At 41.2% G+C, this 18,323-nt stretch overlaps 1 protein-coding gene across 4 annotated transcripts in view; it reads left to right on the forward strand.

Annotated features, from left to right (window-relative positions):
- Nucleotides 1-17,960, forward strand: part of DDAH1 (dimethylarginine dimethylaminohydrolase 1) — a 157,293-nt gene extending 139,333 nt beyond the window's left edge. For 3 of the 4 annotated variants that reach the window (XM_063136804.1, XM_063136811.1, XM_063136789.1), the window contains 2 exons: nucleotides 12,686-12,829; nucleotides 17,166-17,960. In XM_063136804.1, coding sequence (XP_062992874.1) covers nucleotides 12,686-12,829; nucleotides 17,166-17,282 — 261 coding nt within the window. In that variant the 3' untranslated portion in view covers nucleotides 17,283-17,960. Of the gene's footprint in view, nucleotides 1-12,685; nucleotides 12,853-13,179; nucleotides 13,318-17,165 lie in introns of those variants that run through there. The other variant, XM_063136796.1, reaches the window with a different exon arrangement.
- The last annotated feature ends 363 nt before the right edge of the window (nucleotides 17,961-18,323 follow it).

The following is an 18,323-nucleotide window of genomic DNA, read 5'->3' on the forward strand; positions in this document are numbered from 1 at the left end:
CTCCCATATTCATGACCTCAGACATATTAAAACAACAGTTACTCAAAACTAAGCGTATAACATGCAACAGTTAAATTATTGCTTGTAGAGGGCTGATGAAAAAACATAAAAGAAGAGAACGTATAGGCAGAGAGGGAGGGATTCCCAAGGAGTCTTCAACTGGACTGTATCTGAGGGAGGAGAGGACGTGCAAAATCTGACATCACTTTTTGCATCTAACCTGTTTTCCACCATCCAAACAATGGGGGTTCTGCCTGCTGACCTACTGGTATAACAGAATGGAACTTCACAATACATTCAATTTTCTGTTCTCGATCACAGGACAGGAAAGCAAGCAGGGAAGAGATGTTGAAAATCAGTGTTCACATCCTGAGCTGGGGGAGTGGAAGAGTGCTGCATATTTAAATGACCTGCTGAAGAAGCTGCCTGACTAAGAAGATGTCTAACAAGGCAAATATACTGGTGCCATAATGCCTTATAAAAATATAAGGGGTGCACCTGGTTGTTGCCTTAAATATGTCTTCTGGTAGAGCATTAAGGTTTAAAGCTGAGGAAATGGCACCTGCCTGGTTTCACTTGGCAGTCATCCTAGGGAAAGCAGGAGGACCCTCTGATCTATTAGCAAAAGAAAAGACACGTGGAGACCCATCTACTGGCAGTAGGCATGGTGACACTCAGTCTGCTGAAACATAGTTTAAGAATACAGATATGCTATTAGAGTATCTATCCACCTCTGAACTGTGAATATCAATATGAAGAATCTGATGTCTAGGTTATGCCCAAAAATTTATTCAGGGTGAACTACAGTACATTCAGCAATGTTTGGCACGGCAGTCTTCTAACTCCTATAGAAAGTCAACATAATCTTGACTATGAAAGTGGATAAATACAGAACACTGATAGTAGGCATGGGACCATGATGTCTTGAAAAGAAATACAGTTCTTTTTTAACCAATAAAGTCTTTATATCTCTCACCTCCCTGGTGGGAGCATGACTAAGAGCACCATTTTCTAGGTAAGGTCTCAAGGAGAGATGATCCTTAGAATTTCGGAAGGGAAGACTCAGGGGAGCTTTCAGAACTAAGGAAAGTTCCCAATTGGGCAATAAAAAAGTTTGATGTGATGGTAAGGTGATGAGATATGAATGGTTTGACTTACGTACCCAAAACGTTATCAATGGTAGTGACTTAAGAGTACTTAAGCCATTGGTCAGACACTCTTGGATAAAAGTGGATGGTTTGGTAATCTCCTGCCTGCATATCAGAATAGAACTTCACAATAAGTCCCAATTTTCCATTTAGTGAACTATTCTCCCTCTGGCCCAATACAGACAACTTAATTTTTTCTTCCACACTTTTGCTTGATCATCCTTGTTATTGAACATGTGTTGCTATTCTCACACACCCCTGCCCCAATACATTTTACTGTGTGGTAAAGCTTGTGGCCTTATCAAGTGATAAAGCTTATCAAGTGAGAGCCAGTGTGTTATAGTGCAGGAGTGGGCAAAAGGTAGATATCCCAGTGTTTAGGACTTCAACTCTGAGAAGCAACTGCCAGTATGGCCAATGGTCAGAAATGGTAGGAACTGAAGTCCAAACTATCTGGAGATCTACTTTCTGCCAACCCCTGGTGTAGTGATTAGAGTGTTGGACTAGGAATGAGGAGACCCAGGTTCTAGTCCCAACTCTGCCATGAAGCTGGCTGGGTGACTATGGGCCAGTCACTGGCTCTCGGCCTAACCCACCTCACAGTATTGTTGTGAGGATAAAATGAAGAGGACGAGTTTCATGTATGCCGCCTTGTGGAGGAAAGGCAGGATATTAATGTAACAAATAAGTAAATAAAGCTTCCCCACAATTTACCACATGGTAAGCTGATCTTCTAAATTCACCCTTTTTCTGTGCATTGTTTAAGAAATCGCTTAGAAAGTAAAGTATTTTACAGTTGTACTTGATATCAACTAACAATTCAACAATGATCTGACTAGAATGGGGCTCAGGGCGTAATAGAACAATGAGCGCTGTGGTGGCAGCATCTGAACAAAGAATATTCTGTTTGTTAAGGGTCTTTGCTAACTATTTTAATGAATTTCTTGTTACCCTAAACTTCTGTTGGCAAAATATACCTTGTAAAACACAATAGGAAAAAGCGAGATTGGGGGCTTTGGAAATTACTTTGTTTGACATCAGGAAAGCGTGACTCAGGCTTTAGAGAATGTGGAGCAAAAATTACCCTGTATAGGAGGGACAAAATTCCCAGAAAAACTAGACATGCAGGAAATGCCAGGCTGCTAGTATAACTGGTCATGCAAAGGTTTCTGGGCAGGAAACCAGACTCACACAAACTGAATTTCTAATCTTTGTAAACAAGGAAGTTTTCCCAGTAGTACATCTTAAACACTGCACAGTCTGGCAAAATGAATGTTCATTGTTTCTGTTCTATGGACATTTGTACTTAATTAAGGACTCCTGTGATCACCAACTTCTATCCAGAGAGCCTTCGACAGCAAGAGGGAAGATCCCAATCTATCTTTGCCATTATTTAGCTGCTAGTTGAAAGAGAAATCTGTGGAAAGAGGAATTGCATTTTCTGCTGGAAAATGTTTGGAAGCATTCTAAGGTGGGGGGACTGGTTTGCATCTATCATAGAAAATAGTGGGCTTCTTCCCATCCCCAAATGAAGTCCTGTGTGTTTGCAGTCATGGGGATATGACTGCACTGCATTTTCACAAGATTGTTCCCACAGTTATCTGCATAAATGTGCTATCCATTCAGTGATCAACATCTGTCCTTCATCCTTGCGTGGTATGACTCATTGTAGAACTGGAAGCCAAAGAGGGCTGCGCAATAGCAGGGCGGTTACAGGCAGGCAGCTAACGGCTAAATAAATATTAGCGTATAAGCATCTATGGATGTCAGTCTTGCTGTCATGGGTAAACTGGGGGTGGCAGAGAGCAGAATTGTGCTTCAATGTGAAGAAGTGTTCTTGCTAGGCAATCATTTATTTTACACCCACGGCACATGATATAATGCCTGCAGTGCAAAGTTAAGCACTGATGGGCAAGCATAAGCATGAAGGACTAAACTAGGAGGAGGGGGGAGGGGAACCCAGTGATGATGGACTCCTCTGCTCCAGCTCTGCAACTGCTAGGAGGCTACCCTTTCCTTGGGTGACGATGGGGATATTCTTTCAGGGTTCACCTGAACAGGGATGTAGTAGACCCACCCCTATCATCTTTTCTGTGGTGGTGGCAGCGGTAGGGGACCTAGTTCTGTTAGCTTGAGTCACACCTGTCTTCAATTTCTGTCCAAGTTAATGCTGTTAAATTAAGCCTGTTGAAAGAAGATTGTATGCCAGTCCATTATGTTTTATTGGTATAAGCTTTGGTGTTATTTTTTTTAAAAAAACTTGTAAGGTGCTCTGTGTAATGCATATGCATTAGAAGACTGGGGTATACATTTATATGATGTTTTCAGTACTGGTGCTGCTGAAGTTTGAAAATAACGTCCTCATAATATGGGTTTTCTCAGCTTGCAATGCCCAGATGTATTCAAAGAAGAGCTCACTTGTCCTGAAATCCTTCCTGTACTGGGAATTAAGCCTGTTGAAAGAAGATTGTATGCCAGTCCATTATGTTTTATTGGTATAAGCTTTGGTGTTATTTTTTTTTAAAAAACTTGTAAGGTGCTCTGTGTAATGCATATGCATTAGAAGACTGGGGTATACATTTCTATGATGTTTTCAGTACTGGTGCTGCTGAAGTTTGAAAATAACGTCCTCATAATATGGGTTTTCTCAGCTTGCAATGCCCAGATGTATTCAAAGAAGAGCTCACTTGTCCTGAAATCCTTCCTGTACTGGGAATTTAAATCAAGAATACTTATGTCCTAGTTTTACACCTGCACGGTCTGCATTTATTATGCTAGGTGTTCAGACCCTGCAGTGTTGGTGCATGCTCAGAACTCTTTCCTTGATTAAAAAAAATAGGTAGTTGATTGACTAGAACTTTTAAAAATGGAATTGTAATTTTCAGTACTCTGGAATTCCCAAGTTTGAAAAAGGAATGTATGCCCAAGGGCATTCATTCCCTATGTACAGTCCAATCCTAGCAAGGGATAGTTGGGTGGGTGGGTGACTGGCCAACCAGATGCTGCCCTAGCTAAGCAAGACCTTGCAACTAGTCTGGTGTGTGTGTGTGTGTGTGTGTGTGTGTATGAATGAAACAGAAGTGCCAATTCTCCCCCATACTGTTTTTTTAAAAAAATAATGGTATTGTGAATTGTTCTTGTGAACAGTTTTGAGTTGCTGTTGTTGTTGTTGGCTTGTTCCTCTATTGGTGTTGCTGTTTGTTGTCCGTTCATCCCCACTTTTTAATTTGTTTTGTTATAATTGCAAATTTAAACAAAAAGAGCTTGCAGCTAGTTCGAAATGGGCCAAAGCTCCCAGCATGGGAGTAGGAAGCAGCAGCATTGCTTTCATAGTTGCTTTTCTTACTTCTGTGGGGGCAAGCAATATGGTAGAGAAGAAAGCCTTGTGGGCTTTAGTGCTACATGTATGATTCTCGCCATGCATAAGCATTGGGCTGCACTTGTGCTATATTTCCCAACTGGCATTGTGAGAACATGCATATAAAGGAGCACATGCCCAAAGACTTAGGAACCAATAAAGAACTCTCAAAAATAGCTTCTTCTATTCTCCAGTGATTCTCATAATTTCCAGTCATATACAATATTGGGCTAGAGACACAAATAATGTGATCTCTTATGAGGCAAGCTTGTATATACCTATGCCATTCCACCTATCACTAGTTTAAGACCTGCTTTGGGCTGATTCTGATACCTACACCTTTTTTTTTTTAAAAAAAGGCTATTGAGATGGTTAAGGTCTTTCAGAGGGGATTAAACTTGTTGGTTCGTCATTCTTCCAGAGACATAAATTATGTGCAGGGTTCCAAAATCCCTGCCACTGGGATTGTACACAGCACAAGAGATTCACTTTGCTATTGCTACCTTTGTGTCTGGATTAAGATAAATGAAATGTCATATCTCTGGATTTTTAATATCTCATGTGCTTTCTAACTACCTTCTATTATCCCACAGTTTGGTTTTTGTCCAATTTGCTGTTGCATTTCAAGCTTTAGGTCTCATAGAAAGTATTGTTCAACATAAGGTTACTTTTTACACACACACACACACACACACAGAGCGCTCTGTAAACAAAAGCAAAAGGTGTTCGGTTTCCCTGCCTTCTGTTTAAATGATCGTTTGCAACTGAATCAAAATACATTCCTAAAAGTTGAGCAAGCGCCTCCATAAAAATTACAATAGCAGGTTTTTATTTACTTTTTTCCTTCAAGACTGAGACACCCCACTGAGTCAGCTCCAATCCAATCTGTTTCTTTCTGCATCGATACCAGTAGTGCGATCCCACATACTACTGGTATCGATGCATCGATACCAGTTGTATGATGCAACAATAGACCTTAAATGGAGTCTAGATAGGTAGATTATCTCTGAAAAGAGTTAGAATAGTTCAGCATTAAGTTTTCATCAGGCCAGTCCAAATTTCATGCCAAGAAATCTGTTTATCTAAATTATGCAAAGGAAGGATATTTGCATATATTTGCAAAGTTTGCATGATTTCTCTTCCTGCTAGGTATTTGATTCTTAGATTTATCTATTTTTATTGGTATTATGTGCATGTTCTTATATGCACATAATACCAATAAAAATAGATGAAAATGAATAAAAAGGACCATCTAGCTCAGCGTTGTGTGTCCCATGGTGGCCAGGCAGATATCTCTGTCCCCCATTTGTCCTCAGAATCTGATAATCCTAAATAGCATAGAGATATTTGGATTATTGAGGTATACATAGTTATTGGACTTACAATGTGATCATATTTTGGAGCCAACACTGCAAAAGAATGATGTGATAGAATACTGAGGTGGTAGAATGGACTGTACCACTTCAGACTACAGATAGGGATACCACCTTTGAATGGTCCACTGTGGAAAAACTTACCTGCAAACAGAAAACTAGCATATCAAGGACAAAGCACTTCCTCTGTGCTTGTTTATTACAAAGCTTTATCCATAGGGAGACATTTAAATATCCTTCCTCCTTAGTCTGAATTGATACAGGCCAGAATTCTGTCACCTCAGTTTCCCAACTCACGTCAAGTAAGAAAAGCAGACTCTGAAAGTGAGGACTGAACTTGCATGGAAGACAGGGACTAGTGTAGCCCTTCCTACAAACTCATGGAAATGCACAACTGCTGGTGGACATATGGCCCAAATTAGTTGGTTTGTCCTAAGGCAGGAGTGTGGTGCTCATGGACCACATGCAGCCCACTGTCTAATTTTAATGCAACCTGTGGCATTACTTCCCACCAATCAGATAAGTAGCAAGAAAAATTGGGGTGATCTTAATGAAAGTTACTCCCTCCATGTTGCTCATCTGATCAGTGGCATATAGCTATCAGTAGAGAAGAGGAAGCATGGCTTCAGAGTTCACAGCGCAGCAGAGTTCAGCCTAGCACTGTGTATTTCCTCTTCAACAGTAAGGAGGAATTTGAATAGGCGGTTCTAAACACAGGGCTGAGAACTGCTACCACTGCTTCTCTGCTGCAGAGACCCAGCATTGGGCAAAAGGCATAATAATAATAATAATAATAATAATAATAATAATAATAATAATAATGATGATGATGGCAAAATTTGAAGTGCTTCTGCTTGTGTGACCTCCTACTGCTTTTCCCCACTTGAAAGATCAAATGTGTTTGGAAACTCAAGCTGGAGGGGGAAAGGATGGGGGTGGTTTCCGGAGGGAAGTAGTGAAGAGTCTAGAAGAAGGATGTTGGCTTGCTTTTTCTAAATTTGCAAAGAAGCACAGCACTGGTGACAGCTTTGGACCAGCCATGCAATGTGTGTGTTATGGTGGGAATTGGCTTTTTCTAAGGCCTTAGCTAGACCAGCAGTTATCCCAGGCTGATACCTGAGATCACCCCTGTGCATCCAGATGTCACACGGGATCCCGGGATCAGGGAGGGATCATCCCTCCCTGGCCCTGGGATACAGCCCTACACTTTGGGCCCGGTTTTTCCCACATTCTCAGGCTGAGCCTGAGAACGCGAGCATGTGGGCCGTTTCTGAGGCTTTCCCCAGCTCCGTGCGATTACTTGCGTGGAGCCAGGAGCACTGCGCTCATCGGGACTAGGGTGTGTGGAGCGGGGAAATCAATTTTTTAAAAAACAACAACAACAACCACCTACCTGGAGTCGCTCGAGCACTCATGCGCTGCCGGCTCCTTTAAAAATTAAAAAATGGTGGGCGTGGCACCTCTCTTCTTGAGGCCGTCGCACCTTACGTGTAAACGAGGGTGAGATCTCCCATTATTCATAATGCGAGGTCTCCCCTCCTCTCCCCCGGAACAACAGGTACCTCTAGCTAAGGCCTAAGTCTTTCTGTTTGAGATTTCATGGAGCTATGAACAAAACTTTAGTTGCTGCTCTTGCCATTTTTGGAAGTCATAAAAAACAGTAGAGGTGTTTGGGTGTATGAGAGAGAGAGAGAGAGAGAGAGAGAATATTTCCTCACAAGGGAGGTCTGTAACCTTATATTATCCTGCTAAGTATTCTAGCAACACCTATTTGTTCTGTTATGGAAATAGATGTGGACATGGAAATCTGAACAAACCTCTTAGCTGGTGGAGAAACACAATGAGGATATTTCCTCAGGAATGTAAGACACTCCTTACTTCACTTTTAAATTCTCCACAGGATATTCATGAGTCAGGCTGCAATGCGGCTCTTATATCTAGACAAATGAATGAACTGCTGAAACATGTGTATACCATTTTATGATAGATTGCTGTGCTACAGATCTTTCGAATGGCCTGTTGCATATACTATATTCAGATAGAATTTATAAGGGGAACATCTGTTTTTAAAACTGTACAATAATAATAATAATAATAATAATAATAATAATAATAATAATAATAATAATATACCACCTTCCACCCCCAAAGGGTGTCTGGCTAGTTTTTTACAAAGAAATAAATCAAAATTAAACCAAGAACAAAAAATGTTTTTGTCGAAAATTAAAAAAGCAGAAAATACTAGGAAAGTACTCTAAAAATAAAGATGGGCAGTGGCAAAAATATATACAAAATCCTCAATTTCCTCTAGTGGTCCAGTCACCTTTTCACAACCAGGTCTGAAACTAAGGATGAAGTCACTAGCATCATGAGCATTATAAAAGGCCATGGTTTAGGAGTGAGATCCTGGGAGAACAAGAAACCCACAATACATGCTTAGGCTGGCTTCACCAACCATGCTTTCTATTTAGGTAAATAAGAACCTTTGACTGTTAGATTGAGAGGAATCTAGGTTTTTACTATATTATCAATACGTGTGCTACTGTCTTCATTGTACTTTTAATGATTATAACATATTTATATTTATTTGTATTTGTATGTTTGTGAACTGCCTTATTTAGCTAGAACTTGTTATTTCCTTAGACTGAGCAATACAAATTTATTCTTTGATACCATGTTTGTGTTGTCTGGCTTGAGAGAAGTTTCAGGGACCACTACTCATATACTTTAATTCTTGAAGCCCAAAGCACTTGGTAAAGACTTTCAAATATATCATTTCTGTCCTTTGAAACCATTTCATTCTCTCTTGATCTGGTGAATCTTGGGAAACAAAGCAGTCTGATGGAGCGAGAAGCCGTTGCACATCTCATGGCAAAGGTGTTGGTGTGGAAGCTTCTAATAGAGTAGCAAGAGCTTTCCCCAGCATGTCAGTAAAACAGTCCTGCTGACTCACAAGTAGTAAAGGCCTCACCTGCAGCAGTTCAATCCAGCAGGGATGGGGGCATGTTCCAGGAGAGGGTGTGGTAATTCCTCCCTCTACATCAGCTCAGGTTTCCTATTTAGAGGGGAGAGAGTTGTAAATGAACTAAAATAAAGCGAAAAACATTACCAAGAAGATAAGCAATAGGGAAATGTTGATATTGTCCCATACTAGTAAAACAGCTGACAGGTGAGGGGAAAACATGATAGTGGCTTTTACCATTACACATGGTATAGAAAGAATGGATAGGAAGAATTGTTTCTCCCTCTATTGTCATACAATAACTTACACAATGAAATCGCAGACACACTAGGTTCAGGACAGATGTAAATGAGTACTATTTCATGCAATGCATAATTATCCTAAGGAATTCACTTCCACAAGATGTGGTGATGTTCTCTAGGTTAGATGGCTTTTTCCAATTATTGGCTGACTATTAGCCATGACAAAGTGGGACATGCGGGGAAATGGTGCTACGTGGAATGCTCCTGCTCAGGTTTCCAGCTATTTCATTCCATTTCCCTGGACTTCTGCTCCCTCCCAAAACAGATGATGATGATGATGATATTTATTTGTATCCCACCTTTTGCCCAATGCTGGGCCTCAAGGCAGCTTTACAAAGTTTAAAACATACATTTGGGGAGGGGAACCAAACCATAAACGTTTAAAATACACAACAAAATTATAAGACATTAACATAGATGGAGGGCCAGATTATTCTCCAAAGGCCTGCTGGAACAAAAAAGTTTTAGCCTACTAAAGCCCATCAAGGAGGGAGCCAGCCTAGCTTCCCCGGGAAGAGAGTTCCGGAGCACTGGAGCAGCCACCAAGAAGGCCCTCTCCCATGCTCCCACCAAGCACGCCTGTGAAGATGGTGGGACTGAAAGAAGGGCTTCTCCAAAAGATCTCAAAGCACAGGCAGGCTCATAAGGGAGAAACGGTCTTTGAAATAACCTGGAACCGAGCCATACAGGGCTTTATAGGTTATAACAAGCACTTTGAATTGTGCCCGGAAACAGACTGGGAGCCAGTGGAGCTGTTTTAACAGGGGAGTTGGCCACTTAGTCATCATTGAGCTAGTTTGGTGGGGGGGAGGGGTTCCCCCTTAGATTCCCCCCTCCCAACAGTATATGTGGAACTCTGTTGGAAATGGCACTACATCAATCCGTAGTGCCATTCAGGGAAGCATTGTGGAGAAGCCATGGCTACTGAGCTGATTGGAGGAATACCACCACTGCAGTAAATAAACAAACAAGGAAAGGGGGCAAGTCTTTCTCGTGAGCTCTGTATCCCCTGAAAAAAATTATAATTTTTCTCTTGTTCCCTGTGAAATTTGCAGAACTCCACCCCCCTTTCAGGGCCTGCAAATGGGCCTATGGAAGTAGAAGGGCATTTTCAGGGCAGCATTAGTTGGAGCAAATTTCTTGCACCTAATGATCTGTCCATGGTCCTGCAAGTCTTCTATCTGATCCTCTGGTTTCTCATAAACTGGACATATATTGACTGTCTGTCTCAGCCTGTGGATAATTATACTGGTCCAGCCTAATATTATTTATGTATTTATTTATTTATTTATATACTGGTCTGTCCTGGTTTTTGTTACCACCCCAACTTCTCTCATCTTGACCCCCTGTCTTCTGTGCCATCTGTGCGCTCTGCCTCCTCAAGGCAGGACATGAACTGACGGATGAAGCATACCAGTGAATCAAAAGTTGTTTCAAGGCAACAGTCTTACCCTTTCCCACTCCCTCCCTTGCTGCCACCTCTGCCATCTTCTCCTCAACCTCTGAGTATGGAAAATTAACAAATCACTCATGAGCATCCCATCTGTGTATGAGATGTTTTGTTACCTTTCCCTAGCCAAAGGGGGAGGAAGCAGGGCTGGCCTTTGCTGAAGGACAAGATGGCACCTCCAGTTATAGAAGTCAACTGGACTGGCAGATGAATCTTAGGCCATGGCTAGACCAGGTCTATATCCCAGGATCGTCCTGGGATCATCCCTTTACATCCAAATGACGCACAGGGGATACCGGGAGCAGGCAGGGACGACCCCTCCATTTTCCTGGGATAATCCTTAGATCTAGCTAAGGCCTTACTTCAACCCTGGCAATGGTTCAGCATCCTCCACTGCACCTTAAAGGAGGAGAAGTTTAGGGGGCATGAGGCAGGCCACGTGAGGCACACAATCTGTCCTCTCATTGTCCTTCAGCATTTGCTGCCTAAACTGGCCATCTCAGTCTTCCTAATAGTTAGGCCAGCACAGGGAAGAAGACATGAGAAAGCAAGAAAGGTAAGAATTACAGGTTGACCCATAATGACAACTTGTTAATTTCACTGGTTTAAGCATCTGCCAATTCAGTTGTAATGCAGGGAAGAACCTGCTGTGAGTCCTCTCTTAATTTTATGTCCATCTATACCCACAGAGATCTAATTTCAAGAGATGGGGGGTGGGGTTGAAACTTCAAACATAGCAAATCCAGTGCACTCTAAACTATTTTAAAGGCATCTCAAAGATCTCCCCAAAGTTCAAAATAAGAACACACCAGAGGGAATGGTTTAGGACAGTTACCAGAAGATAGAATTTCCCTGGTATGTAAGGTCAACTGGAACATATATTTGGGGCATTGGTGGAGATGGGCTGTGATAGTAATTGTGGTTATTCAGAGCAGGTTAAATATTATCCTGTTTTACTTGTTGATGAACAGGATAATGTTGTGAATTATTGTGATTTGTTAGCATACAATTATTTAAACAATTATTTAAAATGGGTGAGCAACTATGGGTGTCCCAGCAGGCCACACATTAATAATAATAATAACAACAACAATAACAACAACAACAACAACAACAACAACAATAATAATAATAATAATACATCCACATCCAGAAAGCATACTTAAAACATGCTCAATTGTCAGGAAATTCCTGAATCCGTAAAAAAACAAAAAACAGCATAACTTAGCAATGTCTGTCTAGAAAAAACGCCATGAGCGAGAAAGAGATAATAATAGTAATAATAATAATAGTAATAATAAATAATCATAATAATCCAATAATAAAAAACTACCAGTTTCCCTCTGAAATTCACAGCAAGCCACTCTGTAGTGCTCAGCACTACTACTAAAAGGGTAAATTAGACCATTTTCACACTCTGTTACTATTAAGTAGTGCTAAAATGGGCAAATTTAGCTTGCAAAGAAACAGTTTCATTTGCTATGAAGTGTCATTTTGTTTGATATTTAATTTGGATGCCGTGGGGGAGGGGATCCCATGGGCTGCATTTTGCCCACCCCTGATTTAAATCTTATGTAACTCAATTTTACAGATAGATACCTCAAACAAGATACAGATGTAAAGCAGTCCATCTTAGCTTTTAAGACTTGGGGGGAGGGGTGCCTGTGAATTTGTGTAAAATGCTTGACTTTCAGAATGCTCAGCATCCTGGGACTTTAAAAGTCTGCTGTACAAATTATTTTCTTTCTACTATCTTACAAAAGTCCTTACTAAGGGCCACTAATTGTTTTAGTATTAATGTATATTTGTATTGCAGTTTTATCATTGTAAACCTCCAGGATATGTTGGATATGACAGATGGCATAGAAATATTCTTAAATTTAATAAATGAATAATATGTCCTGCACTTGAAGTGCTTGCTGCAGGAAGAGTGGCATCCTGGTTTGATTTAGAAACTTTTGTAGAGCAACAGTACAATACGGTTGCTCTTTGTGTGATTACTTTTTTGTAAAATAGCAACGCAAGCCTCATTTTTGAAAGTGGATGGATGAAATCTTGCACTGAACAGTTCTGACTTGACTTTTCATAACAGACTATGCAGCAGATGAGTGACCATCGCTACGACAAGCTCACCGTTCCTGATGACGCTGCAGCAAACTGTTTATACTTAAACATTCCTGGCAAAGGTCATATTTTGTTGCACCGAGCTCCTGAGGAATATCCAGAAAGCGCAAAGGTAAAAGCAAAAATCCCTATAAGGTAGGGTGACCATATGAAAAGGAGGACAGGGATCCCGTATCTTTAACAGTTGCATAGAGAAGTGAATTTGAGCAGGGATCATTTGTATGCATGCAGCACCTTGTGAAATTTTCTCCTCATCACAGCATTTAAAGCTGCAGGAGCCCTGACCTCTTTTGTATCTGGTCAAAAGGACAGGGATCCTGCAACTTTAACTTTGGTGATGAAGAGAGAATGTCACCAGGTGCTGTATGCATACCAATGACACCTGCTGAAATTCCCTTCTCTATGCAACTGTTAAAGATACAGGAGCCCTGTCCTCCTTTTCATATGGTCACCCTATATAAGGTACTAAGTGCTAATTTAATGCCAAGCCAATGCTAAGTTAATAATAATTGTGCAGTGGAGAAAGGGGTGTGTATCTTTAACCTGGCCTCCAAATACAACTTGTTTTTGTCAAACAATGCTTCAAGGCATGAAGGAGAAAAGAGGAGTGAGGTGAAGGGTCATGGTGGAGCTGTGTGTTCATGGGGCTGGCCAGTGTTTTATAGCTCCTTAAGTAGAGTGACCATAGGAAAAGGAGGACAGGGCTCCTGTATCTTTAACAGTCGCATAGAAAAGGGAATTTCAGCAGGTGTCTTTTGTTTGTATGGAGAACCTGGTGAAATTCGCTCTTCATCACCACAGTTAAAGCTGCAGGTGCCCTGTCCTGAGTGACCAGATTTAAAAGAGGGCAGGGCACCTGCAGCTTTAACTGTGGTGATGAAGAGGGAATTTCACCAGGTTCTCCATATATACAAATGACACTTTCTGAAATTCCCTTTTCTATGCAAGTATTAAAGATACAGGAGCCCTGTCCTCCTTTTCATATGGTCACCCTACCTTAAGACTTTAATCAGCTCCTGCTCTTTACCTGATGTAAGGGATTCACAATATAGACACAATATTGAACAGCATTTAACAGCATATGTTGAGTTTTTTTTAACTGACCCCAGAATAGTTGTTTTTAAGTGGATATTGTTTGCTTTTGTTTGTATTTTATGCTTTTTATGGTTTTAAATTTTGTATATTTCTTTTTGATGTCGCTGTTTTTAACTTTTGTAAATTATCCAGAGAGCTTCAGCTATGGGGTGCTATAAAAATGTAAATCATCATCATCATCATCATCATCATCATCATCATCATCTGAGACATTTGCTGCTACTATCAGATTGTTGCTCCACTGAATTATTTCTAAAATAGATGCTGACACGTGCAATGTCTTGTACTACCTGATTTGTGTTAGTCCTTCGTCAGAGAAAGAGATAGATAGAAGATAGATAGATTTCCAAGTCAGAGTAGTTGAGGACAATAAGTAAATCTGAGACAATGGAATTTTTTTTACTGTGGTGGAGTGATGCAAGTCACAATTTATTTATTTTTATAAGATCATGTGCTTTGGGTTATAAGCATCAAACTTGCCATGGATATCTAATGAGAATGCGTAAACATTTCCTGATATGGATTCCTCCTCACATATACTCCTATTTTGAAATAAATTTAGTTCTAGGGTTGTATACATTGAGAAAATGTTTCCCAGTGGTGATTGTAAGGTCCCAATAGATTCTATGGAATAGAACGAGATGACAAATGTAAATTAAATGTACATATAATAGTGTGCATGTTCACAGTGATCCTATAAGAACATAAGAAGAGCCCTGCTGGATCAGACCAAGGGTCCATCTAGTCCAGCACTCTGTTCACACAGTGGCCAACCAGCCATCAGCCAGGGATGAACAAAGCAAGACATGGTGCAACAGCACCCTTCCACCCATGTTCCCCAGCACCTGGTGCACACGGACTTACTGCCTTGAATACTGGAGATAGCACACAACCATCAGGGCTAGTAGCCGTTGATAGCCCTTGTCTCCAGGAATTTATCCAACCCCCTAACCCTCTCTCAACCTCAAGGCTGCAGGGCTTGGTAAATCTGGATCTCTTTGAAATACCTTTCCTCATACATTTTCTTCTTGATAGATTGTGCACATTGTGTGTTGTTTGAGAAGAGTCTGTTTTGACAGAATATTCCCCAAGGGTTATGACCTTCTTGAAAACAGATGCTGCATTGCATCATTGACCGGTTTTACTATACAGAAGTACTGTAAACCTTTCAAGTATCACCATGGTGTTGTCAGGGAGGTGTTCTGCAGCTCCTTTCAGTGTTAGGAATACAGCTGTGGCATCTGAAATAGGTTCCATGTTTCCCAAGTTATCTTTTTGATTTTTCTCAGCATAGAGCCAGGTCATAACTCACCCAGTGGGCATGCGACCATGCACTGGTCAGTGGCTTGTACCCAAATGAAGAGTGGATTCACAGAATGGATTCACAGCCTGACTGAAATCGCAGCCACCAACCTCCACTGATTCATGTCTGCAAGCCTTGGATATTATTTGCATGAGGGCACGATGCTTGAAAGTGCCTTGCACTCCAATGAAGCAGTGGTCTGGATGTGAGACTGTGGCAACTCGTAGAAGCCACTCTCCCTGAGCTTTGGTCTATTATTTGGGATGTCCCAAAGCTTAGTTTGGGGGTGTACTGTCCAGTTCCTTATCTATTTTTAGTGCATTGGATACTATTGGCACAGGGGTGCCATGCTTGGCAGTGTCTTTTACCCAAAGAAAACATTGAGCTGGATGTGAGTCTATAGCTTCTCATAGAGACCACTCCCCCTGATGTTTGGATATATGATTTGGGGCGGCCCATAGCTTAGTTTGGGATGCACGCCTGCAGTTTCTTTTTCCCTGTATTTATTTATTTATTTATTTATTACATTTTTATACCGCCCAATAGCCGAAGCTCTCTGGGCGGTTCACAAAAATTAAAACCATCATAAAACAACCAACAAGTTAAAAACACAAATACAAAATACAATATAAAAAGCACAACCAGGATAAAACCCCGCAGCAAAATTGATATAAGGTTAAAATACAGAGTTAAAACAGTAAAATTTAAATTTAAGTTAAAATTAAGTGTTAAAATACTGAGAGAATAAAAAGGTCTTCAGCTGGCGATGAAAGGAGTACATTGTAGGCGCCAGGCGGACCTCTCTGGGGAGCTCATTCCACAACCGGGGTGCCACAGCGGAGAAAGCCCTCCTCCTAGTAGCCACCTGCCTCACTTCCTTTGGCAGGGGCTCACGGAGAAGGGCCCCTGTAGATGATCTTAAGGTCCGGGCAGGTACATATGGGAGGAGGCGTTCCTTCAAATAACCTGGCCCCAAACCATTTAGGGCTTTAAATGTCAATACCAGCACTTTGAATCGGGCCCGGACCTGGACTGGCAGCCAATGAAGCTGGAAAAGTACTGGTGTAATGTGATCTTGCCGGCCAGTCCCTGTTAGTAAACGGGCTGCTCTGTTTTGTACCAGCTGAAGCTTCCGGACCGTTTTCAAAGGCAGCCCCACGTATAACGCATTGCAGTAATCCAAACGAGAGGTTATCAGAGCATGGATAACTGTAGCTAGGCTATCAATGTCCAGATAAGGGCGCAGTTGGTATATCAGCCTAAGCTGATAAAAGGTGCTCTTTGCCACTGAGTTCACCTGTGCCTCAAGCGACAGTTCTGGATCCAAGAGCACCCCCAAACTACGGACCCGATCCTTTAGGGAGAGTGCAACCCCGTCCAGGACAGGGCAAACATCACCTGTATATATCGTTTGGTTATAATTGACATGTTGGTAGTGCATGTGACAGTGTCTGCCACCCAAAGTGTTGGGCCAGAAGCAGTCCAGTGGTAACCCATAACAGACACTGGACTTAGAGGTGTGAGTGGCCACACAAATCAGTCTGGATCTTGAATTCCCTACCTCCAGTAGTGCTGCCTTAAGCAGGTCCCTTCACCTTACTCCATAGTAAGGCCAGACTTGGGTAAGTTTTAAATAGAGAGTGATTACACCCAAAATCAATTGATTGTTGAGGCCTACCACCCATCCTCCCTCTCTTGGAGTATGGAGCTTGCTAAAACCCACTTTCAGTATTATTTATCACATATGGTAAGAATTTTTGTCCTGGCCCATGGACTTAAGATCGAATAATAACACATTTGACAGTCTTCTGCCTCCACCCCCTGTGGGTATTGCTTACTGGGATCCATATCAACAAAAAATGTTTAATATGGGTCAATGGATAAATGTGCCAAGTTTATACTTTTAACCCAAAGTGCATGATTTTAGGCTCAGCTGCTCCTCTACTAGTTGCAACCTCTTATTGAAATGTTTTAGAAAACTGTGCTGTGGAAATAAAAAAGATTCATAAATATAACACACCTTTCTCTCTTCTTTTCCCCCCTTAAATAGGTCTTTGAAAAACTGAAGGACCACATGCTGATCCCAATAGCTAACACAGAGCTAGAAAAAGTAGATGGGGCACTCACTTGTTGTTCTATCCTTATTAATAAAACTTCACACTTATGAGTTTACAGATTCCCTCCCTTGTAGCTGGCAATAACGTACATGCAAGGTAGATGAATCTGTATCCACTTTTATTGGTTTTCTTGACAATCTACTGTACCACTGTGCTACTAACCTTTGTTTACAATGGTGCCCCTTCAAATGGTAATTCAGGTGCTCGTATATGCTTTTTTTTCTGATGTAGAAGGACTTGCAGCATGTTTGTCAGGGCTTTCAGAGAACCGTTAAGCTGATATTGATTTATATAGTTGGTGTGAAACTGGTCTAGGAGCCAGAAGTAGGGGCTACTTCTAACATTACTTTTGATTGACACAAATCTTAAGACCAATGTCTAACTATCACTTTGCAGTGATTGGATGCACATTCATTTTGTTCGCATTTCATTCCCAAGACATGCCTCAAGCCCAGGGTTCCCAAACTATGAGGCAAGCAGGTCACCTTAAGGACATATGGCTCATTGAGCCTCCTCAACAAACTAGCCCTGTGAGGGTGTTTCTATCCAGCAGTATAGTGATGACCTGCACCCTCCCGCTCAATGCAACACAAGTTCAAGAGGCCAATGGTACAACTCTTGTTTTTGCTAATACTGGTTATGTCACAGGAGTTTTATAATACTCCCGTGAGAGCTTTCTCCACTCTTTTCCAAAGATCTGCTTATCTGTTACACCTGGTATTAATAACCAAAAAGTCAACCAAGTTTTTTCTTTTAAAAACCAAATAACTAGGGAAGACTGTATTAGAAAAGAGGAATGGCAGAGGAAAAGGGGGCTCTTTTCCCCTGATACTTTTCCTGCTCAAAATAGTTCGCTAAGCAATATCTCCTGCTGGGGGAAAAGATACGATATTGTTTGTTTTCTCCTGTGGGTGGAAAAGTAGTTTAGGGAGGATTTTGAGTGGGAAAATAGATAGACGGAAATAGGTTAAGGAACCCCTTCCATGCTATTCCTCCATTCAGACTTGAAGCCTTCCACAGCTGTATTTTTTTTTTATTTCGAAAAAGGGGTGGGATAGAAAACTATATGTACCTGCCATGTAACTTCTCAT

The sequence above is a fragment of the Elgaria multicarinata genome, chromosome 1 (genome assembly GCF_023053635.1).
Source record: "Elgaria multicarinata webbii isolate HBS135686 ecotype San Diego chromosome 1, rElgMul1.1.pri, whole genome shotgun sequence".
Lineage (NCBI taxonomy): Eukaryota > Metazoa > Chordata > Lepidosauria > Squamata > Anguidae > Elgaria > Elgaria multicarinata.